This window comes from Gobius niger, assembly GCF_951799975.1.
Source record: "Gobius niger genome assembly, chromosome: 13".
NCBI lineage: Eukaryota > Metazoa > Chordata > Actinopteri > Gobiiformes > Gobiidae > Gobius > Gobius niger.
Genome location: NC_136864.1, coordinates 4,418,955 through 4,446,423, shown reverse-complemented (window position 1 = coordinate 4,446,423; position 27,469 = coordinate 4,418,955). Strand labels below are relative to the sequence as shown.

General features: G+C 40.2%; 1 protein-coding gene across 1 annotated transcript in view; it reads left to right on the top strand.

Annotated features, from left to right (window-relative positions):
* Positions 1–249: 249 nt before the first annotated feature.
* The window catches only part of LOC306972851 (uncharacterized protein), a gene marked incomplete at its 5' end in the record, with an annotated part of 45,262 nt that continues 18,042 nt past the window's right edge, over positions 250–27,469 (top strand). The window contains 12 exons of the mRNA XM_079569558.1: positions 250–277; positions 5,598–5,707; positions 5,861–5,968; positions 8,347–8,400; positions 8,470–8,523; positions 9,778–9,831; positions 9,909–9,962; positions 12,141–12,194; positions 15,035–15,088; positions 17,205–17,258; positions 17,343–17,396; positions 17,475–17,519. Of these exons, the coding sequence (XP_079425684.1) occupies positions 250–277; positions 5,598–5,707; positions 5,861–5,968; positions 8,347–8,400; positions 8,470–8,523; positions 9,778–9,831; positions 9,909–9,962; positions 12,141–12,194; positions 15,035–15,088; positions 17,205–17,258; positions 17,343–17,396; positions 17,475–17,519 (723 nt within the window). The remainder of the gene's footprint in view (positions 278–5,597; positions 5,708–5,860; positions 5,969–8,346; positions 8,401–8,469; positions 8,524–9,777; positions 9,832–9,908; positions 9,963–12,140; positions 12,195–15,034; positions 15,089–17,204; positions 17,259–17,342; positions 17,397–17,474; positions 17,520–27,469) is intronic.

Sequence of the window (27,469 nt, the reverse complement as noted above, 5' to 3'; positions counted from 1 at the left end):
ACACTTTACATTTTTCATTCACTTCACACTTGGTGGCGGCCGGCGAGCCGACAAAAATGCCGATATCTCCGGAGCCGAAAGTGATAAAAACCTCCCATTTGCATTGCACAGAGCTCAGCCAGAGCTTTAATATGAGCCTCCCACAACGTCTGATCTATTTAGTGACTTTCACACCCAACTTAAAAGACCAGGGTTGGACTGACCTTGTTTGTTCATCAGGAGCCAACAACAGGGAAATGTGTTACAGCCATGGCGGAGTTTGGTCAAAAGGTCAAAGGTCACTGGCTGAGATGAGACATTATTCTTTCTATTCTATGAAGCATTGGCCTAATATGATCTACTTTGATCATCTTTTTAGTGATAAGATAAAAAAAAGTAATGTTTTTTGTGGATTGATGCAGATGAGAAGTTTGTCTTTGGGAGTTTTAAGTTTCTGTTTCTTGAAAAGCGCTTCATTAGACAATCTGATGAGTGGACAACAGGTCCGTGCGCTCATCTGCTCCTCCACTCTTCGCTTTCTGTAATTGATAAAAATAAAGAGGATTTTTGTGTAGATTATAATAAAGCCCTATTGTTTTCGAGCTCTGACCCTGGATACTCGCTCAGAAAATGGCTGAAGCTGGTATTTGTCACAGAGATGAGAAAATGTGGTGAAAAATGTACAGAAGAAGCTGCTCCTGGTCCTTCACAGCCTGAGAACCTCTGGGATCCGCTCACAGCTGAGGCTTTAACCCTGTGTTTCGTCCTCGCTTCATGGTTTAGTCCTGGTTTATAATCATGCAACATCTGGATTAAACCTCGAGGAGGATCTATAACTACAGGAAACTCACTCCTGCTTCACTCTTTTGCTGATCTGTGCTTTCATCGTGAGCAAAAAGGTAGGACTCAATAATACTAGTTGTGCTACAGTTTGCAGTGAAAAGTGGGGGCATGTAAATATATATATTTTTTTAAAGTCTCCACAAAATAAAGCCTCACATGTCTAATATGATTACATTTAAACATTCTCTGTGCCATTGTTTCAGTAAGTTTCTGCAATGCCAAAAGATCCAGTGTTGTGTTGATATTTTTCAACAACATCTTGTGTTGATGATGGGAGAGTGCGACCACTTAAGCCTTCTTAGTGCGGCACAGCTAGAAGGTCCGGGTTTGATTTCCACCAGAGACCTTTCTGTGTGGCTTCCCGGGTACTCTGGTATCCCCTACCACTAAAAACATGTACAATAGGCCAGGATGAATGAGAGTGTGTATACAAATAGTCAAACCTTTGCAGGAATAGTAGAATCACACATACAGTTGTAAGGAGCAAAAAGGATGTTCTCAAAACGCTAGTAAGTAAGCAAGCTTTGTTTGTTTAGTGCTTTTCACAGATACAAATCACGATCTTCTGTTTTAGTCCGGGAGCCAGACCCCCTCCTCAGGCACATGTTTGCTTCCTTTTCCAAACTAGTGTCTTTCAATAGAGTATATCTTGGGTCATTCCCAGTGGGGACCCCCCATTGCAACTCGGCCCCGTTCGGCTGTGGGACCCCAAAAACCACTTTAACGGGACAGGCTTCAGACGGAACTTTGTGATTCTATCCAAAGTAGTGCTGTGGTCTCATACAGAGTCACAGATTAATGAAATTTAGAACAAAGAAAGCTGACATGATGAGGAACAAAGGAATATGACAGTTTTGGGCTTTAGCTTTTTCTTTTTCCATATATTCAACTACATATCTGCAAAAATGCTACATACATGTAATATAGATAAGAAAATCGCTTCACAATTGAGTGCATTATTGTCTTTTTTGTTTAGTTTTACCTTTTCAAATGTAAATAGAAAACTGCCCCAACTCATTAGCTTCACATTAAGCCCAAGATGAGCACAGGACGGATCAAACGGATCACCAGCTATAACAGAAATGTGTTCCATGTTCCCTCTCAGAGCTGTGGAATTCTCATGCAAATGTCCATATAGGCCTGTGAGAACATTCCATGGTGAAGTTACAGCTTTTAGGACAGCAGTTTTTGGTTTATATGAATATCTAATACAAACCAGCCCGACCCTTATGCTTCTTATACCATTATTCATTTAGTTTTCACTTTAGAAGGTAAATGTCTTCTCTAAATTATTAATTACAGTTTCTGCTTTGTTGCTTTCAAACCATTTAATGAAATCCAGTCGTTACTATGGATCATGTAAACTTGAATGTGTGTTAATGTGACAGTGATCTTTACCACAGAGTCCTTTGGCTCCCGTCGGTCAGAGCAGTTTCTTTCCCGCAGACCTGAGTTCACACTCAGACTCCACTGAGGCTGTGTTTAAACAGCGGATCAGACACACTCGCTCGACAAACCTGCTCTGTTCTGCTGGGCTCAAAGTGACGAGGAAACTTCTGAGTCGGACTGAAAACTCTGAATCAGTTTTTAAAGCTTGTGTTTGAAAACCAGCCCAGACCTGGACAACACCAAACTCCTCACAGAAAGACAAGAGTGACCGATATCCAGATGTTTGTCTTGATGACCTTTGACCCTGAGATGCTAAATGATGTTTGACGGGAGGAAAGAAAATACATTTAAAGCTTTAGATGCTTCGTCAGCAGCTAATGCTCTTTTAGCCCGATGTACCCATAATGCAGTGGTTCAAGGAGAGTCTGTAGGTTGATGACGTCATAATCTCAGATGGATTAATACAACTCTATAGGCGAGAAACACAAGAGTTTTGATAGAAATCTCCAAAAGGAAAATGGAAAAATGCTGAAATTGATCTTTATTTGTGAGTGATTGGTTTCACTGTATGAGAAAATAATTTGAGCTTAAATGTGTGGACAGAGAAGACACTGAACATTGTGACCGTTTTTTATTTCAGGTGGATTGTCCCAATAAGGACTGAGATATTAACCAAAAACCAAGGCAAAAAACAAATGTGTTTTGACCGTTTCTATAGTTACCATCTTACCGACCCACCGCCTCAATTGTAAACTATCGGCTCTTTACCATGTTGTGATGTCACTATTAAACATGTTTTAATAGATTTGCCTGTAGTAGTTCTCCCACAAAGCCTTCAGAATCAAGGTGCACTGCCTTCAGGGAGGAGACTGCAGAGTCCACGGGCCAGGTCCAGCTGGCTGAAGACACTGAACTTTTACATCACAAAGCAAATTTGTGATGTAAAAGTGACAAAAACAGTAACACACAGTGACTAGCTACTGTAATTTCAATCTGATTACTGGTCTGGACGCACGCGTTAGAATACTCATTAAAAAAAAAAGGTAATTTCAGAGAAATGCATTACTTTGACTGGAAATTAACTAAGTGTTCTTGGGTCTTCAAATGTTTTTGTTGTCATGAATAAATCAGCATTACTTTAGTCAACAGTAAAACATGTTTTACTTTAAACAGGTTCACCTCAGATCTGAAGATGATTTACAAATATCCTGTATACCTGACTTTTTCATTAAATACAAAGAATTTACAAAATGCAGCGACGAGGCTTCATCCTTAGCTCGATAAAATTAACGATTAAAACTGATTATGATGGATTAATGTTATGCAAAAGTTATTCATGTTAAACATTTGTCAAAGCACAGCAGGATTAAATTAAATCAGTACAAAATATAGATATACAGTATGTTTTTAGATGACCACGTGATCTTAGATGATCTTAGATTATGCTCATCTCTCTCTCTCTCTGTGCTTCAGATGAGTCTCCACTGTGGGCTGGTCCTGCTCCTCTGCGTCTCCTCCTCCCTCTGTCAACACTTCTCCGGACACTCAGGTCTTTACTTTGTTGATATTTTGTTCATGTTAACTTGACTTTTCAGTTAAACTAGATTATTATTTTTGTGGTCTTGTCCAGGAGAAGACCACAGTTATGAAGGCTCAGCAGTGGACGGTTTGGTCGCTCCTCATCCAAGTAAGAGAAACAAGTGGTGCTTAGGCCTCGGCAGGTAAAGGTGTCGTGATGTGGTGCTCGGCACGGTGGCACAGTGGTTAGTGCTCGTGCTTCACAGCTAGATGGTCCCGAGTTCGATCCCCTTTCTGTGTGGAGTTTACATGTTCTCCCTGTGTCTGTGCAGGTTTCCTCCGGGTGCTCTGGTTCCCCTACAACTAAAACATGTACAATAGGCCAGGATGAATGTAGTGAGTGAGTGGTTGGTGGTCAGAGGGTCCGATAGCACAGACTGGTAGCTTTGCTTTTTTTTTTTTCATAACCATAACAATACAGAAAAGGACAGACACATATAGATAGTTTTGTTTCTGTCAGTCTACGGCCCGCGGGCTTGATCCGGCCCGCAAGATGATTTAATCCAGCCCCTGCCCTGTAGAACATAAATTCCAGTGTATGTAACAAAAAAAGTACGTCTCCAGCCCATCCCTGTGCGGAGTTATGATTTTTAACGAATAACCATTTAACGAATGCTCATTCTAGCCTCTAGGGGGCATTACATTTGAAAAAAAAAGGAAAAAGGAAAAACTTCCACACGTGTCCAGCAGAGGGCACTGACATAATAAGAGCTCAGGATATGAACAACACATTATATAGCCACGTGGTAAATGTACAGTCTGCCCCAGGGCGGCTCTGGCCTCAATAACAGCTTACCACCACCGAGTGTGGAGTAAATAAATAATGACTATGTAGCACTTTGAGGAACTTGTGACACAGGCTTGTAAAGTGCAATACAAGTAGAGCTGAACGATATTTCCAAAATTACATATCTCGATATTCATGCCAGATCTCTCGATATCGATACGATATAACTATGGGTTTGGTGAAAACCAAGCATTTTTCAGAAAAATAAAACCATAATACAATAGAGTGCAGTTTTATTGAAGAAAATCTATATTGCTTTTTCGATGTTAATATCTTGAATGTTCATATATTATAAATACAAGTGTAAGTCGTTGTTATTAATGAAGCTTCAGTCAAGTTTGGGCTTTGACCAAATCACAGCTTATTATTATTCATTTATTATAAAAATGTTCTCTAAGGCCTGCGACCCAAAATGAGTTTGACACTCCTGGTCTAAGCCAGGGGTCAGTCTTTAGCATTAGCCTCAAACTTTGTAAATTATGAACCATCCAGATGTTCCCAGCTGTTTTCAACCCCTCGACCACATTTAGGTCAAAGCCTCGCTAGAAATCATTAATGAATGTACAGACCTTTTGAGATTTTAGATAAGAATTAGCATCTAAAGTGTCCTCTGAGCTAAATGCTAACTCAAATTCAGTCAAGTTTGTGCTTTTTGCTGCGTCAGATACACATCGAATGTCCACTAAACGTCATCTTATAAAATGTTAATGATACAGAAACCACAGAAATAATATAAATGCCATGAAACAAACGTACCTCGTCGTACTTTAGTATTAGGCCTGGCTCCATCATTTGAGTGTTCAATTTCTCCGTGCACAAATTTTAGGGACAATTTCAGATATTGTAGCTTTAAGACATTTCTGTGATTTCTATGGTCTGGACCTTGTTTTAAGATCACATAAGTGAATTGTAAACCAGGGGGCGCTCTCACCTAATCACACCGATCTCCAGAGGCCTGGGACCAGACAGAAAAACTCACGTTGTGACTATGAATAAAACATTCTTTAATTTGAATTTGCAGTGTACCCCCCCGAGCCCGCCCCACCTGTGACCATGATCACGGAGGAGTCCTTCCCCGTCGCCACGACAACAGAGCCGCACTACGCCAAGGAGGACCAGGAGACTATGCAGGTGCTCAGTAATGAAACACTCACCTTCACTGCACACATGGGAGATGTTACAATGGTCTCCCTCTCAGTCGTCGAGATTCCATTTTGTTGTAAACTGTTTTTTGTTGTGTTTTTTTTGTAACACACATTTGTAATTCCTGTGTCTGTCCTGCAGGTGGAGCTGAACTCGTCGGAGGAACAGTCTGGAGACGTGGAGGAGGCCCCCACTGAATGTAACTGTGAAGCAGGAGAGCCAGGGTTCGCTGGGTTCAGTGGACCAAAGGTGAGATCTAGACCTAAGAGCAGAAACTGAACTGTCCCAGGAGCGAAAACTGAAATATGAACTCTTCAACTACAACAAGAATCTCATGCTTCTTTAAACATGTTTGTAGAGGTCTAGGCTACAGGGTTAGCTGAAGGGAGAGGCGCACCAATACCAGAATATTGACATTTTCATACAGGAGCTAGTACCTATTTGCTACATTAAAGCCACACCGCCTAGTATTTCACCCAATATAATAATTATATACACACATTTTATTACAGATATTTGAAAGAAATTACCAAACAAACCTGCTGGGACGTCTCCGGCTCGTCTCCATGGAGATGTCGACTAAAAGCCACCACATAAGAGATTTAAACAGGTTAGGTCAGAGATACTTGGAATTAATTCAGATTTTTTATTAAAAGAGAGTGAAGCTGTGTAGAATTTCAATATTCATTTCAAAGGAGAGTTCGTTTCGATTATGTTTTCTCAGTAAAAGGTTTGATTTTGAGAGTATTTTAGCTCCATTTTGAACACAGTACCTTAGTTTAGTCGGTCACTTTGTTGTAGTATTGGCCTGTAGTATAAGATCCTCGAGGTGGGGGTACTTGGGAGTATAAATGAGGTTAGGTCCTCATGGCAATGGTAAAATGGTAACTGGAGGAGGAGGAACATGTTGGTCGTTGTCAACTGTACAATCCACAAAGTTCCAAAGTGTGCCTTTAATTTCCTGAATGTGATTTTGCTTCGAAACAAATGTATGTATTGATTGATTGTTGTCGTTTTCTGCTCATTTTTAAATGTTAGATCAGAGTTTTATACAATAAGGTGGGCAGCATAAAAGATTAAAGGGACTAGATGCAAGTTGGTCATTTTATACTCACTACTGCCACCTCAGGTCTTATGCGTAACTGCAGGTTCTATGACAGCGCTTCAGAACCGAATTAACACCTTTTTGAGTGTAAGTGCAGTATTTTAGAGGCAGTTATGGTGAACAGGTCTGAGCTCATTCTACACATTGGGACTGGCTGGAACATGTAGGGGGAGGAAAATACATTATTTTAACTGAAAAATATCTTTAGCTGTGAATCCTCTTAAACTCTGATTCCAGGTGAAGCACCAACGCAACAGAGCAGCCAGCAGAAAGGTTTAAAGTGGTTTATTGCCAAAGATATGATAGAGTTATGGATAGATGGGGGTTATGGGTTGATTAGGGTGGAGGAATGGTCGCCATGAGAGGAAGAAATGCAGTGGAGACTGAGCATCGTAGTGTGGGGAAGCAGGGCAGTGGTGTTTACTATGGGAAAACAAAGGAGAACACATTGCCAAAGTAAATAACAGTAAAATATATCTAATACAAGGAGGGTTAACCAAAAGATAAATAAGGACCAATAATAAGGACAAGGGGTGATAAATGGGAAAATACATACTTTCAATGCACGCACTGCTCTACTTGGGAAGGATTAGGAGGCTCCACCAGGCATGCCAGCTCCAGGAGAACAATGGGTGTGTTGCTCCCCTAATTATAGACTTGGGGTGGGGCAAGGAGGAGACCAAAGGAGGGGCCAAAACAGGGAAATGGGAGGAGTCAAAGGAGGATGAGTAGAGGAGGGGGGATTTTTCACATGAACCTTTTACAATCTTCGTATAGTCCCTTTAAAGCTTTGGTCATTTCATCAACACATCTTAATGCGTCGGTATCAGCATTGAATCGATCAATCCAGTAGAATTTCTTAAAGTTGATATTTGTGCGTGTTTGACCTTGTAGTGACCCAGAGGCTGCATGAGTGGTCACAGATGCCTCTAAAATGCTCCAGGATCAATTGTTTTGTAGGTTTTGCGGTGATCGTGAAAACCTTCCAAACAATTGATCCTGAAGCATCACAGTGGTGTCTGTGCAAAAGAGCAATGCTGACCACTCACAGGCCACTGGGTCACTACAAGGTCAAACGCACAAATATATTCACTTTTTTTTTCCCGTACTGCATGAAAAATTGCATATTGCACCTTTAAGATTGAATCCAAAATCACTGATATCGCCCCTTCCCCAGTCATCAGCCCCCCTGCAGACGACAATACATTACCAGGATAATTTTTATTATGACCTTTTGATTTGTGACTTTGCCCCAGATGCCTTTCCTGTCAGGACCAGCCATCTTGCTGTGTGTGAACGGAGCACGGACATGTGTTGCTCAGAGGCACAACTTAGATTTAAAACTGACCTGTAGAGGGAGCTCCAACACTGATACAATAATGATCTTGCCTTAAAATGTCCCGTTATTATCACCGTGCTGTTATAGCTTTCATTGATTCTGTTTTATTCTGTTTCATTCATGTATTTATTTATTCATTTTTAATATAAAGTCATATTTTTTCCTCTTTTTCCTCCTCTTTAGGGATTCAGGGGTTTCCAGGGGAAAAGCGGAGACCCAGGTCTGCAGGGGCGTGAGGTGAGACGCTTGATTCTTATACTTTTTTTATTTAATTTTTTTACAACAGACAACATTTTTGTTTCGAAGGGATATAAGGGAACCAAAGGAGTGCAGGGGCGCCGAGGAGACCCAGGTCCAGTGGTGAGTCTTGCACGTAATCAAACTTGCACCATCATCAAACTAAAACGTCATGAAAAACAGTTCACGCTTTGACCCGACTTCACTGAAAGGGCCCATCGTCAAACTAACAGACTTTTTGATATGGTATAACTGTATATAGCTACATTTGTCAAAGCAGGGGTATTTTTTATTCACATAATTTGAAGGTATGGTACAAATAAAGCAAGGTTTAGGATCAAAAGTAGTTGTAAAATCCCAAAGCATTATCTACTGTAGGTCAGGAGTGTCTTCAGAACTCAAATAGGCAACAATGGCAAAACACTTCTACAGTAATCGCTTAAAGGAACAGGCCACCGTTCTTACATACTGAGATATGTTCTTACCTGAGCTTACACGAGTTCATTTGTACCTGTCTGGTCTTCACGAGTGTCCTCAGTCACGTAAACACAGCGCAGACGGGGTTAGCATTTTGCCTCTCCCCCTCTCCACTATAGCTCCAAACCAGGTGAAGATAGAAGATACCAAGCTCTTCCACGTTTTCCCTATTTAAATATAGTTACATGAAGTGTTACACTACAAAGTATAATTACACAAAATTAAACAATGTGGATTTTCTAAGTGGATAAAAGGGGGAACTATATTGTGAGGCGTAATAATACCAGGAGTAGTTCGACATCCGCTCAGTAAAGTGAAGATATTGCTGCTCGTCGAAGCTAAGGAATATATCTCAGTATGTAAAAACGGTGGCCTATTCCTTTAAATATTAACAACATTGACATTGATAGTAGTGCTGAGTGAAATTTGAAAATAAAATATAGTCACTTTTTGCCTCATTAAAGTGATGGTCTGGAAGTTTAAACGTTTTACAAATCTTCTTTGTCTTTCATTTTTATGTAAAGTAAGAACTATTATATATATCTTGTTTTTTGTGAAGCCCCTCCTTCCTGGAACTAATCAGAGTCTAGTATCCTCCCACTTTGACCAATGAGACGAGCCTTTCCTGTGAACCGGCCTGTGAACCGTCAGGGCCAATCAGGAGCGAGGGGGAGGAGCTTGAGCATTTACTTTTGAAAATTCTGTTCCTGCCCTCTTCATTTTTGCACACTGTCCCACACTGCGCCAGTAATGGCGCCCCCCAGTGGAGGAGCAGCTAATGTTAAAACTTTCAACTCACTTTGCAAACTTACAGACTATCACTTTAAAGGCCCTATATCTAATTTTAGCAACATATTAATGGAATTTATTGATACAAAGTCCTCTCTGTTCTGATTTTAGGGTGACCCAGGTTTGGGGGGAGACGACGGTGGTTCTGGCTTCGATGGAGGAATGGTGAGTTTCTCATACTAAACTATATTATACTATAAGACTTGTTTACAAAGCAATATTTATTTATTACTTTTTTTCAGGGTGAACCAGGACTCCAGGGAGATCCGGGAGAACTGGGAGAGCCGGGAGTGAAGGTGACTGAATATTGAAACTTTAACTTTGAACTACAAAGCTAAAGTTGTCCTCTTGTGTTGACGCCTTCATGAATAGAATTGAAAACCTTTTTTATTTTGCCTTTGACTTGCTCAAACACATACCTTTCAAGATTTAGATTTAGGATAAGGAAATGTCCCGGCGCCTGCTACAACCTGTCCCACTCGCCCACCACGAGGCTAGACTTCAGCTCGGAGACAGAGTTCATTTTGGAGAGGAAGAGGAAGGCTTTTTTTTATTATTATAAAATGAATATAGTACATGAGATTTACGGGAAAACACGGTAGTGACTTCACAGCTATGCACACATTCATTTGTCCTTAAAATGTAATAAAACACATAGTAATACATTCATTTTAAAATCAGTTCATTGCACATATGACAGGAGCAGATTCACGTGATCAAAAAAAACAAAGGAATTCCTGTACACATTTTTCTTATCACAAAGTCTGTATCTCTGCCCTGATGGAGGCTCATCATGGTGGCACAGTGGATTGTCATCTATGTTTGTAGTTGTCCAGTGATTTTACTGCCCTGTTTAACATCTCTGCCACGCCTTGTTTTTGACAGTTAAATGGTCAAACCAAGTTACTATTTTAAACATCAGTCCACTCTCATTTACAGACTGATAAACCCTTGTTAACACATTGAGGCCGCGCTGTTTAAGGGATTTACAAGTGCCTACAATCCAGACCATTTTATTTGATATTTGTAGCACCGAAGCGTATTCTATATTATAGCTATCGGCACATGCTATGGTTCGTATGAAAGGTGAGACTCTAAGCTCTCCGTAGGTGAAAACAGTTTAATTCTACGTGCCTCAGTTCCTGAGAAATCTAAGCTAAACAGAGGCTAGTTTTGATCATCTTCTAGAAACTGAGATATCGTGTGTTTTATGAAACACAACAGTCTCCCTCATTTCTCTCTCTTCACTGGGCTGTGAATGAAAACAAGGGCTTAAGAAAAGAACATCCACTGTTGAGAATGTCTGGGCGTGAGTTTCACATTGTTTCACACATTGTTTCAAGAGAACAAAGAGCTGAAATGTTGTGACAAAAATAGGATGCGATGGTGAACAGCGCTCGCGTCAGACACAAGGTTTTATTTTTAGATCAGACAAAGCTGTCAGCGTGTTGACCTCATTGGTCGTCTGATAAAAAATAAAGATCTGAAGCACAAGGTGTGGAGATCACTGTTCTGTGCAGGAGATGCCTCTGCTCTCACTTCCTCCTCTCTCTCTGAGCACCGTGCTGCTGCAGGACCGATGGGCGGGGCATTGAAAACACACGATGAACTACCGAGGGGCGTGGTCATTTCTGCAGCGCTGTGATTAAATGTCCAGATCGTGACTTTTCACATGTTTTTCATCGTCATTTATTTCACTTCTGTTCATCACAGAGCTCCTAAAACCACACATAAGGTGTATTAGTGTCTAGTTCCATCCATCCATCTTCTTCCTCTTCCGCCGGGTCATGGGGGCAGCTGTTGGAGCTGCCAAAATCACATTGCACCAGCCCCTTATGGCGCCCCCTGCAGGTGGTGGGTCCACAGAAGGACTCGGTTCTAACCGGGCCTGTTGGTCTCTCATAAGGAGCTTCTGAACCGCTCTTTGTCTGACCCGTCACCTTGGACCTGCCATGAGAGACCCTACCAGGGGCACGAAGCCTCCGACAACAGAGCTCCAGGATCATTTGGGTGTTCAAACCCCTCCACCACGTTAAGGTGGCGGTGCCAGGAGGGGAGAGTGTCTAGTTTCATAATACATTTTTTTTTTTTAAAAGCCTTTGCTGTGCTTTCTTGTAAACACAGTCAACATCAGTAAATCTTCTATTGTAAAACCCTTTGTCCAAATGACGGCGCTTCACAACCTCCCTCTATTTCCCAGGCTAAATCCATGTTAAATTATTTTCAGTTCTGTGCACTCACTGACCACTATTTTCTCCAGTTAAAGAGCACGCAGACAGATGGTTTCACAGTCTATTGTTTCCCAAACAATGCCTGTGTCTTTCATCATTGTCTGGTTGCTCAGACAGCGCTGAGGATTGTTTAAAGCAGCTCCTGCGTCACAGAACACCTGATTGTCATGAGTCAAGGGACTGCACAGAGAAAGAAAAAAACTATTGTTGAAAATGCATAATTTCTTGTTTTTGTGCTTCCAGGGAGACGCTGGAATTGAAGGGCCTCGAGGAGGAGTGGGGCCTCCAGGAGAAACAGTAGGTTCACTCAACTAAACATGTGGAGCTGTACGATATGACACATTTGTATAGTTACTCTTGAATATTGCAATAATGATGCGATAATTTACTAAACGCAGCACCTTTTTTTGTTGAGTCAAAACTCGAGATGCTTCCAGGGCCGGCCTAAGCCAATTTGGTGCCCCTCCCAAAAATACAATGATAAAGAAATGATTAATAATATTAATAAAGAAACAGAAAAACTCAATAAATTAAAATCATTCAGTCGTATTATTTATTTCAATTGAGATGTTTTGGTGTTTTTCTAGCACACATGCAAAACCTTTATCGCTAACCGCACACAACAGTTATGTTGGAGGAGGAACCTCTACTTCTGAAGTAAACTTACTAATTTTTACTGGGGAGAGTCGTTTGAAAGCCTGAAATCTCTAGTTAAAAAGTTATGTCCGAATGTCAGTGAAGTTGTAGATGGCGGGAGTTTGGACCTTATTGGATTAAAAAAATTAAAGCGCAATTCGGTTCCCCCTGCAGCAGATGGCACATTTTGTCTTAGGCTGACACCAGTACAGGGTCAAATGCAACTCTTCTTCCATTTATTCTCCTGAAGTGCCTTTCCTGACTCAGAAGTGAAACAAAGACAGTTTTCAAACAGCCGGACAAAGACTCACAATGTGGTTGGAAACCCCCCCCACACTCCCCCCCAGCAACATCCCTCACCTGCCTCTGACTCCGCTCTGAAGTGGAAGATTATATGTCTGAGGTCGCTGGAGTCATCCTGCCTGCATCTGAACCATGGCAATCAGGCATCTGGTCTGTGGTTAGATGAATCATGGTCTGCAGCTGCCAGAGAAAAATGCCACATGATGATAGAAGAACCTTAGAGCCAGTGTTTGTGGCACGCACAGATCTATAAGAAGACTCTAGATTCTGTTGCACATTCCAACTGTTGCTGTGGCAAATGTGGCGGCCATCTTGTTCGGGCTGGACGATATGGCAACAACAAAAAAAAGTTATATTAATCGATCTCTATTACAATTCGCTTTTATTATTTCAGTCTAAAAGGAAAACATGTAGCTGATTCAAACCTCAGTTCAAACAAAAACAAATAGATACAGACGGCATCGCGTCATAGAAGGGGGCGTGGCTTTGCCGAGGGGGAAAATAGAATCTTTTGGGAAACACAATGTTTCACTCTGGTGGAATATGAACTTATTTATCACATACAAATAAAGTCAAGTGTAAATCGGGTCCATATGGATATTTTCTCACAGCAGATTGTTCTGTACAAGTGAAAAAACGGCAGTTCTAGCTAGCGTTAGCAAACCGTTAGCATTAGCCTGATGCTAACATGTAGCATTATGTTAGCATTCTACGTCATTTATGTATTTATGGGCTGTTGAACCACTTTGCTCCTCTCCATGTCTTTATTTAGTAGAAAACTATATTCATAATTCAGCGTTTGTTAAAGTAGTTTTTGAGTAACTAGAGAAAGTTTAGATTTTTTCAAAATTGTTTTCCCCCTTCACCGTTTTCAAACATGACCATATATGGGCGATTCCAGAGATGAATGGAGAAGAATCTTCCATTGTCTCGTCCAAACTCCAAGACTAGCTGCTAATTCTGCCTTCGACATGGCTGTAAACCTGACGATTATAAAATGATGATTATTAAAGCAGAGATTGGAATTTCGATTAAATTTCAATTAATTGCCCTGCCCTGCATCTATTGCCTGTTAACTAAATTCAACTGTATTTAACACCCATCAGCATTAAAGTGATGAAAGAGGATTTTTCTATTTTTAATTCATGGCTCTGTTAAATATTAAAGACAACTAGAAATGCTGCGCCATTGCGATTGACTGCGGAAATGCGGGAAGCGAATGCAGAAATTGCATAAACTCTTCAAATTGCATAATCAAATTTGCATAAACTGGTAAAATGCATAAAATGTCATGTTGTATAAACTGCATAAAGTGGTAAAATGCATGAATGGGTTAATTTGCATAAATTATGTAAATGGCATAAACGCTTTAAAATGCATAAACTGGTTAAATCCCATAAAGTGGTTACTTTGCATAAATTGTTAATATTGCATAAACTTTTATATTCCATAAACTGGTCAAACTGTTGAAATGGCCTCAGTGCTTCAATGGCAGAAGCTGCACAAATGGCTGAAAGGCCTGGAGTCTCCTGATTGGCTGGATTCGCACATACTAATGCAAAAATTTCAAACTCTCGTATAAAAAAACTGGAAAACTGCAGAAGGCCAATTTTTTCTCAAAACCCACAAGTTGCATAAGCTGAACATGCACAAAGTGCAGAAATTGCAGAAAATGCAGAAAAAAGTGCAGAAAAGCATGGATTTGCGGCAGCCCCATTATAAGTCAATGGGAAAAATCTCCGACATTTTGGTCGATTGCGGAAAAAACGTAAGTTGCAGAAGTCCCAAAAGTAATAGCACCCTTCTCCTAAACATGCGGAATGTTTTGATGCATAACTTGCATAAATTGCACAAAGCATGAAGGTGCTGAAAGCTGGAGAAAATCGGGAAAAAGATGGAAGAGGAATAATAATAAAGAACATGAAAACCAATAATTGACTGCGGAAGAATTCCGCAGTCAATCAATAAAGTGCAAAGAATCAGCTCAGCACATGGGCAGTTATGGATTTTGCTGATGATCAAGCCACCGCCTCGGATCAAGCAGCGACAAGAGCTGCTGTAACATAAACCATGCTTCAATAACAGCATTTTGAGCATTACCATAGTTACCACCATAGAATTCTTAGCTGCCTGCATTTTAATTATGGGCTCTTTAGTCTTTATAATGTTGTGATGTTTTGCTTGATGTTTTGTTCCAGGGCCCTGCAGGAGACGCTGGAGACCGGGGACCAAAGGGAACAAAAGGCATCAAGGTACTCAATCACCTCTTTAAAACTCCAAACATACAGACCATTAACACTTTTTATTTGTTGGTGGTTGGTTTTGTTTATTTGTGATATTTATGTTCCTTTAGGGGACAACGATGTAATGATGAGAATTTCCAGTAGTTTTCAACCTGCATTCATTTGTTAAGAGTTCACTGAAACTGAGTGGTTTGAGTTTTCGTCGATCAAAACTATCATATCTAGAAATGATTAAAATGCGACTAAGACTAAACGTATTTCCCTCTAAAAGACTAAGACCACAACTATGGCAGCTGAAAACCTCACTGATCCATGGTAATGTTGGCAGTATCCACATTTAACAAATCAGCCTTTGGTTTTCTTCTCTAAAGACTTGAACTCATTTCAGTGACAGTTTTTCCCGATTAAACCATTTTTTCTATCTGTTTGTTATAAGCACAATTAACTGATTTTGAGTGATTTTGTCGACTAAGTTCAATATTGATTAAAGGTGCACTATGCAACTTTTTATGCCAAAAGAATAAGTTGATATTTGTGTGTATTTGACCTTGTAGTGACCCAGGGGCTGTATGGGTGGTCAGCATGGCGCCTTTACTTTCAGTCACAGTGGTCTCTACAAAGGTCTCTGGCTCCGGGATCAGTCGTTTTGTAGGTTTTCTGGTGAGAGGCTCCGTCCGCAGTGAAAACCTTCCATACATGTGATCCTGGAGCGTCTTAGAGACCACTGTGATCGAAAGTAAAGGTGCCATGCTGACCACTCATACAGCCGCTGGGTCACTACAAGATCAAATACACACAAATATCAACTTTTTCAACATAAAACATTGCATATTGAACCTTTAACTTTACATTTATATGTAATATAATAATAATAATAATCATCGTCATCATCATCATCATCATTCTCCGCTTGCTCCTTTGTCAGTGAATTTAACCTCTTTAGTCCCCGTCTGAACCGAGCACGTTTTCCTCAGTTTTCGCTTCACCCAAACCTAAAAGCTTCTTGAAAAAGGAGTCAAAATAGCAACAAAATAAGACGATAACGAGGATGAAAATGAAGTTTTAGTCTGCAAAAATATTACTATGACTAAAATTGGTCTGAGAATTAAAGTTATTAAAGTGTCATTTCATTTTAGTTTCATTTTGACTTTTGTGAGAAGAATCTTTTTTTACCAGTGGGGGGCAGTGTTTTGCTGTGGTCGAATCAGGATGAAAGTGAAAGTGTCTTCATGATCGTACACTTTTAGAAGAGTCATAATAATGGTTCACATAATCAATCAATCAATCAATCAATCAAAGTTTATTTGTATATCACCTTACAACAACACAAGGAAGACCAAAGTGCTTCACAGACAGATAAAACAATATTAAAAAATCAATCAATCAAACAAATGCGATCTAAGTCTTAAAAGCTAGTTTGAAAAGATGTGTCTTCAATCTAGACTTAAAGAGGGACGGCTCAGTGAGAACACGCAGACTGAGGGGCAGCTGTTCCACAGTTTTGGAGCTACAACCCTGAAAGAACGATCGCCCCACTGTTTGTACCGGGACCTGGGCACGTCCAGAACCATTTGATCGGCAGACCGGAGAGCTCTGCTGGGGCGATGTACGGTCACCAACTCAGTTAGATATAACGGAGCGAGACCATGAAGGGCTTTAAAAACAAACATTAAAATTTTGAAATCAATCCGAAAACGGACCGGGAGCCAGTGCAGGGAGGAGAGGACGGGAGTGATGTGGCTGTGTCTGGATGAACCGGTGAGAAGACGGGCTGCTGCATTCTGCACTAACTGTAACCGGTGGAGTGACGAGTGTGGGAGGCCAGAGTAGAGAGTGTTGCAATAGTCCAACCGAGAACTGATAAACGCGTGCATTGCCTTCTCCAGGTCTTGGCGCGAGAGAAAGGGTTTAACTTTGCTCAAAAGGCGCAGCTGGAAAAAACTGGCTTTGACAACAGCATTTATTTGTTGTTTAAAATTCAGCTCGCGGTCAAAGATGACTCCCAGGTTCCGAACTGCATCGCGAACTGGACCCATGACCCTGGAATGAAATTGAAGGACATCCCCGGAACCAAAAAGAACAAATTCAGATTTTGCTTCACCATGTCTGACTGTGTTTTGTTCAGGGTTCGGACGGAGACGAGGGGGAAGCGGGTCCGCAAGGAAAAGACGGCCCAAAGGTGAGATTTACGGACAAAATGTTCATAAATCGCAATTAATTAAACGAAAGTAACGTGTTCATGTTTACGATTGATCCGGTTTAGGGTAAAGCCGGAGCTCCGGGATTCAAGGGAGACTTCGGGGACAGAGGCTACAACGTGAGAAAGAATCTAATGAATAAACAAATTACATCATGCACCACTACTAATAACAATAATGGTGCTCTTCTGGTTTAGGGCTACATAGGTGAACCCGGAGGTCGTGGGGCCAGTGGAGAAAAGGTATGTGCAAATATAAAGGTTCAGGATGTGTCAGATGCCTTTCTATGCTCCTGTACTCCTGTCCTGTTTAACTGAGATAATCATTTTGTTAATCTGCGGATCTTGGTGTGGCTGCATCCAGGAAACGCTGCTCCGGTCAAGCTTCAGTACCTCAGTTTTGATTTGACACAAATTCCTCAACATTAAGCGGCTTTGTCTTATTTCGTCAGTGTCTAGACAATAAATCCCATGAATGAGTCCACCAGACTCAATAAACCGACTCACACAGCTTTAAAATACTCTAGATTGTTTCCTTTGAGAGTTTGAGGAGACATCCTGGAATATAGTGCCAAAAATACCCACCACTTCTTGCTTCTACTTCAGAGCAATGCAGACGCCTAAATATAATGAAAGACCCTCCAATCATCCCATTAACACTTGTATCACCCCCAGAGGGACTATGAAGAGTATTCGTTAAGGCAGGGGTGCCCGAAGTGGGGACCACCGGAACAATTATGTTGGCCCGCCAGAGAGTGACTTACTTTTGCTCAATACCAACTCTCTTCCCATTCATTCTCAATGGTAAATATGGATGCAGTACACTCTTTGGCCACTAGCGTCAAATTGGGGGCGCTGTTTCACTCCTTTTGCAAAGTTAAAGGAATAGGCCACCGTTTTTACATACTAAGATATGTTCTTACCTCACTTTAGACGTCTTAATATATCCCTGTCTGGTCTTTGTCCGTGCGCTCTGTCACGCAAACGGAGCACATACGCAGCCTCTCCCACATGTCACATAGCTCCAAAAAAGCTCACGATAGAAGCTACCAAGCTCTTCCACGTGTTCCCTATTTAAATAAAGTTACGTGAAGTGTTTTCATGCGAAGTATATTTACCCAGAAATGTAGCATGTCGATTTTATAAGCAAATAAAAAGGGGGACTATATTGTGAGGCGTAATGATACGAGGAGTAAAACGTCCGCGCAGTAACTCCTAAAGGTTATTGACGGAAGTGAGCGAGGGAAGTCTTTAGGAGTTACTACGCGGACGCTGTGCTCCTCGTATCATTACGCCTCACAATATAGTCCCCCTTTTTATTTGCTTATAAAATCGACATGCTACATTTCTGGGTAAATATACTTCGCATGAAAACACTTCACGTAACTTTATTTAAATAGGGAACACGTGGAAGAGCTTGGTAGCTTCTATCGTGAGCTTTTTTGGAGCTATGTGACATGTGGGAGAGGCTCCGTATGTGCTCCGTTTGCGTGACAGAGCGCGCGGACAAAGACCAGACGGGGATATATTAACTCGACTAAAGTGAGCTAAGCACATATCTTAGTATGTAAAAACGGTGGCCTATTCCTTTAAGGAAACACTTGTGGTGTCTTGGTGTTTATCTCAGAGCGTTTTAGCATCAACTTTCCCAGTTTTTCAACCTTTATTGCAAAGGTTGTTGACATGTACATGTTAAAAATGTACCAAAATAAAATAATTTATGCTGAACTGACATTTTCAAAATGATCTAATATCACATTCTCTTTGAGTTAACAAACAAATGATTTAAAGTCACAGTAGGTGCTGTAGATACAGGTGTTGTTGTTAACATTTTGCACTATATTGCTATACTGCAATAGTTGATTTTGTTCAACTAAAACTAGGCTTTTGCCATAGTTAACATTTATATTACTGGAGCATGGTATTTGCATAGATATAATCAAATGCAAATGTATAGGCTACCGAAAAAGAAAATAAAGTAACTTATTATTTGCAGTTATAAGTGTTTCACACTTGACATCGCCGTGTTTGGCCCATGACGTACTTTTTCATTTTGGCCTCAGAGACAAAAGGTTTGGGCACCCCTGCTTTAGAATAAAATGTTCCTTCTGTAACATACAATGACAGTAAAGGAAATGACTTTCTTAGTTGTGATGGTAATTGTAGTAATAGATAGATATGTTTTTTATGATTTATTTACTGTATTTTTCTACATATAGCCATGTAAGTCTCAAAATGAGTAAAAGTTGCTGAGTCATAGAACTGATGAAATCTAGAGCAAGTGGGAGAACAGGGTGTCACTCTTTGGATGAGGCACGAGTTCAGAATGCTCTAATTGATGTTATGTCAAAGCCATACCAATAAATAAGACTCACATCCAAACAATGCCAAACACTGTCGGGTGAGTGTTTGTGTTTGTTGATGTCTTGGAAGTTTTACGACTTTGTTTTGTAGCTGGAAACAATCTCAAATATTAAAAAAAAAAAAGAAAATCATTGTTTGTCGGCGTTTGGGTCTATAAATGCATAATAAAGTGTGTGTGAGAATAACTTTTATTGATTATACAGAGAGGACTGTGAACCTTATGTGTTAAGGTAAACAAGTTTCTTAGTATTGATTTAATATGAATTGTCCCATTCAAATAGATTAGTGAACAAAATTAAATAAAAAAATGTAAAATGTTGAGAAATTGTGACATCTTTGCAAGCTTCCCTTCCCCCAGTCTAGGCAGTTTTTAAGTGTGATGGAGCACTAAAGAAATATGTGCAACACCTCAGTGACTCATTTAACTAGTTTCAACCTGACCACATCAAAGAAATTCTTTTACTTTTACTTTTACTTTCACTGTTGACTCACTTCCACTGTGACTGTTAACTCGATGCACTTTCACTGAGCTGAGAGAGTTGATTGTTGAAGTTCTAGTCGCAGTTGGAGAAACATGTTGTTGATCGAGTGATTCTCAAACTATGGTCTACAGGTCTATTCTCTGTCGACTTAGATTCAGTTTTGGTCTTGTTTTTGTCATTTACAGCTACTTTTTTTATTTGCCTTCACTTTATGCTTGAATAAAATCAGATATGCAGCTCGCACATAAAGTTGCACCAACCCAGCTCTTCCGATACCAATACTTTGTTTTGAGTATCTACCAATACTACGATATTTATATATTTAGTTCACGCTCACGTTGTGAAAGAGTGGATCAGGTAGCACGAGATGGATCAGCCGCCACAGAGTCCAGATCTGAACCCCATTGAGGATCTTTAGGATGTGCTGGAGAAGGCTTTGCACCGTGGTCACGCTCTCACATCATCAATGAATCAAATAATAATAATAATAATAATAATAAATTTTATTTATATTGCACTTTACATTTCAGCGAAACCTCAAAGTGCTAATCACACCCACCCACCACTCCCACATGAGCAAACACATTGTAATGCAGATACTCACTCCACAGAAAACACCCACACCCACACACATTATCCACCCACACACACACGCACACAAATACTGTAATAGACTTAAGGCTGATACCAGTAAACCAGAAAATGAAACACCATTTTCCAATAACTTACAACATGTTGGTGAAAAATGAAAGCAACACAGAATCTTATGGAAACAACACCACAGAGAATGTGCTGTGATCAAAGCTAAAGGCGCTACCACCAAATATATACAGACAATGTATATACTAGATCAGGCCCGGGCAAATTACGGCCAAGATGATTGAATCTGGCCCACGACTTGGAGGGCATAAATTCCTGATGATGTCCAAAAAAAAGGAAGCCTCTAGCCCAGTGCTTAATTTGTAAATTAGACCCTTTTGTCTGATGTGATGGATTCGGGGAACAGGCCAAAACATTTGCCGGAACACTTTCCTTCAACCCCATTATATGAGATACATTTTTTGCCAGATCCTCTTCCTCCTCCCTGAAAAACTGAAAATTTACTACAGAGGCTACAGTCCCGTCGGGCTCATTATTTTTCATTTATTTAAAAAGGTTTCCTCAATAGTATTTTCACAACATATTTTTTATTTAGGAGCTTTTGTTCATGGACCCCGGCGATACACTACCCATGTATGTTCAGGCCCCCACGAAAATTTACTCGGAGACACCACATCCTTGGCTTGATATGGCTAAATATTTTCAGAAAATAATAGTCCTGCTAAATACCAGTATCAGATATTCAAAATACACAATGTAGTGTAATGTACAAGAGGATAAAGTTGCAGAATAAGTTATCGTTGGTGCGGCTCCGACTCAGTTCAGGCTTCTTATGAAAAGTACTTGCCCAGCCCTGGTCTAGATCAAATACATGACTATAAATTTAACTTCGCTGTGACTCATTTGACCAAACAATTACTCAAGTTAAACAGTACTTGTGAAATATTACTTGAGTACTGTGAGTAACTGAGAAAGTCTGAATTATTGTCAATAATGCCATAAATTGTGTGAAACGAAACAAAATCATGTGGAATTTGAAAAGAGAGACAACAAGGTGCATCTCTTTATTTTTTTTCATTTCATTTTATTTATTCTTTTTTCAAGGTAATGCAACCTAAAATAAAGCAACAATCCAACAAAAAACAAACAAACAATACATTCCATGAAAAGAAGAACAGGAGTTGGATGAAGAAAAAAAAATCTTATAAACTCCAACCCCATTCTTGAAGAAAAACTTACAAACTAGATGGCCTAACCGATGTAAAAAACAACAACAACAAAAAACAACAATTACATACACACATACATACACATATACACACATATACACACAATACACACATATACATACATTTACACACGTATACACACATATACACACGCAAAAACCAGATGTAATCAACTTTCGATTTTAACTTTTTATTTTTTTTATATTTTTATTATTATTATTACTATTATTATTAATGATTGTTTGCTAGTAAGAGTACAGATACATAATAATTATATACAAGTAGAAGTTTAAAAAAATACCGTATGATAAAACTACTCTAAGAAACTACTCTTAGAAGTACAATTTCTTCAAAAACTACCCGCCTCTGGAAATGACAGTTTGTCATTTTCATAGATAATAATTTGCATTAAAGTTTGATCTATGCAAATACAAAATTAAATGTGATCTTTGAAATGAGGTCAGAGCCCCAGAGGGTTTGGCTCATGCTCAGAATGTTCCAGCAAAATAAATAACGCTGTCATGAATAATATGATCTGTCCAAACAGAGCTGAGTCTGATGAAACCTGCTGCAAGAGCTCAAAGGTAGCTTCTACAACGCTCCAGGATCAATTGTTTTGTAGTTTTTTCTGGTGAGAGGGTCTGTCAGCCGTGAAAACCTACCAGAAACTCTACAAACAGTTGATCCTGGAGCGTCACAGAGGCCGCTGTGATGTAAAGGCGTCATGCTGATCACTGGGCCAAAAATAGACGAATGCAACGTTTTATTTTTCACATAAAAAGTTCCATAATGCACCTTTAACTTTGGGATTCGGCACTCTGGCACAGAGGTTAGCGCTCGTGCTTCACAGCTAGAAGGTCCCAGGTTCGATTCCCACCTGGACGGGGCCTTTCTGTGTAGAGTTTGCATGTTCTCCACGTGTCTGCGTAGGTTTCCTCTGGGTGCTCTGGTTTCCCCGACCACTAAAACATGTACAATAGGACAGGATGACTGATGTGCGTGTGAATGAATGCTGGTGTTAAGTCCACCAGGGGAAACTGAACACCACAGAGTATGGAATGAATGTACAATGTCTCATGTAAAGCGCTTTATGACTGTGTCTGTGAAAGGCGCTATATAAATAAAGTTCTTCTTCTAAAAAAATGAATTAAAGACCTTAGATAAAATGTGGATAAAAGCTCTAGAATACAATGTTCCTTCTGTTTTTATTATTTAGTTATTATATTTTTCTACATATAGCCACATCTGAGGAATATACTATTTTTTGGGTGTTTTTCTTTATTGTAGAGTCAGAAAGTGTTAGTTTCAAAATGAGTTAAAGTGGCTGAGTCATAGAACTGATGAAATCAAGAGCAAGGGGGAGAGTAGGGGATGTTTGATGATCTTATACAGGGTGTGAGAGGTCACTCTTTGGGAGGAGGGACTAAAGTCCAGAATGCTGTAATTGATTGACTTTTATTGATTATCCAGAGAGGACGTGAACCTTATGCCAGATTTGGTTTTATTTCCATAGATCCCCAGTAATGGCAGCAATTTAAACGCAGGGAGTTCAGTTTATACAGAGCTAAAGGCTGTAAAAGCCAGAAAAATAAAGGGCGGGACTACAAAACAGACCTGGAGCTGTGTTTTGAGCCACTTGCGCATCTTTAAGTAATCTTTGGTTCTTCACCGGGGGCTGTTTGTTGCATCGAAGTGCGCTCCCTGCAGGTGCTTCGGTTAACTGCGTTTCAAAACCTCTTAAAGGATCTGTATCCTGCTATTTCAGCCATCCCAAAGTAAAGTATAGGCATTTATATGATATATTGTGCCTCTACCGCCATGGAGTACTTTTTGTGAGAAATATAAGTATTTTCTGGGGGGATTTTGCAAACCCAGAAGACACGACACTTCGATTCAGTTAACTCCGCCCCCTCTCTCCGAGCTAATCCACACATGCATTATTAGTAGTAAAAGAATTATTATATTTAATGTGTTTCTCCGTGACATTGTCGTTAGGTGAGAAAAAAGAACAGGCGTGTCCAAAGTAGGTTAGAAAGAGCTCCTTCTTCACCACTTTCAGTGTAAACATGACATCTGTTCAGACAGATGTCTTTTCTTTCTTTCTTTCTTTCTTACATCTTCTTTATAAATTAAAATCAGGCAGCAACATCACAGACGCCGGGCTCTTCCTGTTTGACACTATGACGTAAAAAACGAGTGTCACAATTAAGTGTTTCAGCAGGAGAGGGCGGAGAACTGCGTGAATGAAGCCAAAAAAGGTGTTTTTGATTAGGAAATAGTATTACAACATAGTTAAAAGCTCCAAAAAGTCGATTCTGCATGATATGGGACCCTAGGGCTATTTTGTAGACACAACATTATTTTTTAGATATATTACAAAAAATACCCAGGCTAACGTGTCTAAAGCAGGTATAAAGCCTGAATGAAACTTTAAAAAGTCCAGGTCTGTTTTTTCAGGATGAACATTTGAACAGGGTTAAAGTAATATAAGGGCAGTTCAGAGACCTTTGTGCTGCTGACTGGACTGTAAGGTTCTGCAGTGTCAGTTTCTGCACTGAAGCAAAAAAAAGTGCTGGATAAGTTTCAGCCTAATGTCCAAGTCAGCTCCATTCTCAGAACAAGCTGTACAAAACGGTGCAACAAATAGAGTGACATTACTCAGAAAGGCATTTCTCACATGAAGTCAAACCTGTGCCCTTGTTTAAAGACACTAAGAGCACATCATACATATAGACATTACATCACCTCATTTATTGTAACACAATCATCTCATGTGACGTGTGGACACAGATTAAATCATCATAATCATATCACAAATCAGATGACACTGTGTTTACTCCACATATCAGCATTACTGTCTCTCACGCACTGTGTAATGTAGCTCACGACACCATACAATTATATTTGCCGTTCCTGCAAGAAAAGGCATTCAGTTTAATAGGTTGCGTTCACGATATTCTGGATTATCATGTCATTATTTCAGTGGCATCAGTTTCCCGTACAACTAAATGGTAGAGACACAGTTTTGGAAAGAAATCTCCAAACAGAAATCTTGAAATGTTTTCCCTGATCATTATTTGGATGTGATTCACAAATCTGCCACTGTCTGAAAGTCCTTTCATCTGACCAACATTGAGCTCATCATTCTGATTATTGTCTCCACTTTTGGACGCCTATGAGACAGACATTTCACCTTAGATCACATGTGCAGAGGGAGAAGATGCTGAACTTTGTCATAGTTTTTGTTTCCAGCCATTAGAGAGATGTTAACCATAAAGTCTAGAATTGTACATGACTATTATTCAACTCCTAACCATCAGATGTCACCAATAACCGGTTCTTCAGCATTAACTCCATATTTCCTTGGCTGCCTCATACATTTTGCGGGAATTTGTTTTTTTTTAAGCTTTAGTTGGAACATTCTCACGAGTGTGCATGACTGTCTTGTGATGTGGTTATTTCTGTTTCCTTCAAGGAACCTTCAGGGAGTTTAGCTGCAGCTTTGGTCACATGAGTTTTATTTTTCCAGACTGTATTTCCACCCTGCATCAGAGCTGGTTTTTCCTATACGCAAACTATGCAAGGTGCGTAGGGCCCCACAGCCGCAAGGGCCCCACGTCTCAGTCAGACTACGGTGTTGTTTCGGTGTTGATTCAGTGTGCTGTTACGGGAACAGGCTCTGACAGCGCTCGCTCACTCTCCGCCTATAACACCACAACGGCACAGTCTGCTGAAGTGAATGTTCAGGAGAGACCGACCGCCTTCCCCGCTCGGCCGACTGTCTCCCGGTGCTTCGCCTCCTGTGCACCTGCATGTCCCCCGTGTCCCGAGCGCTGCTCTCATGTTTTCTCTTCTTATTGTCTCTAAAAGAGTAGTTTGGCGAATAGACGAGAGTAAAGCCGTTGTCTGTGGCCTTTTTGTCTCAAAGAGGAGTTAAATCCACACTTTTCTCATGAGCACAGTTACTTACAGTAACCCTGGTTCTCTGAATGTGCACAGTGTAATTGTGCTACTCACAGGTTAATTCTCAGTGGTCAGACAGAAATAACCGTCAGGTGCAGGTTTCAGTTAGTTTTAAATCAGCGGTTTCCAAACTGTGGGCCAAATATGGACGAATGCAACGTTTTATTTTTCACATAAAAAGTTCCATAATGCACCTTTAACTTTGGGCTTCGGCACACTGGCACAGAGGTTAGCGCTCGTGCTTCACAGCTAGAAGGTCCCAGGTTCGATTCCCACCTGGACGGGGCCTTTCTGTGTAGAGTTTGCAGGTTCTCCACGTGTCTGCGTAGGTTTCCTCTGGGTGCTCTGGTTTCCCCGACCACCAAAACATGTACAATAGGACAGGATGACTGATGTGCGTGTGAATGAATGCTGGTGTTAAGTCCACCAGGGGAAACTGAACACCACAGAGTATGACTGTGTCTGTGAAAGGCGCTATATAAATAAAGTTCTTCTTCTAAAAAAATGAATTAAAGACCTTAGATAAAATGTGGATAAAAGCTCTAGAATATAATGTTCCTTCTGTTTTTATTATTTAGTTATTATATGTTTCTACATATAGCCACATCTGAGGAATATACTCTTTTTTGGGTGTTTTTCTTTATTGTAGAGTCAGAAAGTGTTAGTTTCAAAATGAGTTAAAGTGGCTGAGTCATAGAACTGATGAAATCAAGAGCAAGGGGGAGAGTAGGGGATGTTTGATGATCTTATACAGGGTGTGAGAGGTCACTCTTTGGGAGGAGGCGCTAAAGTCCAGAATGCTGTAATTGATTGACTTTTATTGATTATACAGAGAGGACGTGAACCTTATGCCAGATTTGGTTTTATTTCCATATGTCCCCAGTAATGACAGCAATTTAAACGCAGGGAGTTCAGTTTATACAGAGCTAAAGGCTGTAAAAGCCAGAAAAATAAAGGGAGGAACTACAATGTTGTTCTCTCATCAAAAACAGACCTGGAGCTGTGTTTTGAGCCACTTGCGCATCTTTAAGTAATCTTTGGTTCTTCACCGGTGGCTGTTTGTTGCATCGAAGTGCGCTGCCTGCAGGTGCTTCGATTAACTGCGTTTCAAAACCTCTTAAAGGATCTGTATAATGCTATTTCAGCCATCCCAAAGTAAAGTATAGGCATTTATATGATATATTGTGCCTCTACCGCCATTGAGTACTTTTTGTGAGAAATATAAGTATTTTCTGGGGGGATTTTGCAAACCCAGAAGACACGACGCTTCGATTCAGTTAACTCCGCCCCCTCTCTCCGAGCTAATCCGCACATGCATTATTAGTAGTAAAAGAAATATTATATTTAATGTGTTTCTCCGTGACATTGTCGTTAGGTGAGAAAAAAGAACCGGCGTGTCCAAAGTAGGTTAGAAAGAGCTCCTTCACCACTTTCAGTGTAAACGTGACATCTGTTCCGACAGATGTTTTTTCTTTCTTTCTTACATCTTCTTTATAAATTAAAATCAGGCCGTAAGGCTCTTCCTGTTTGACACTATGACGTAAAAAAACGAGTG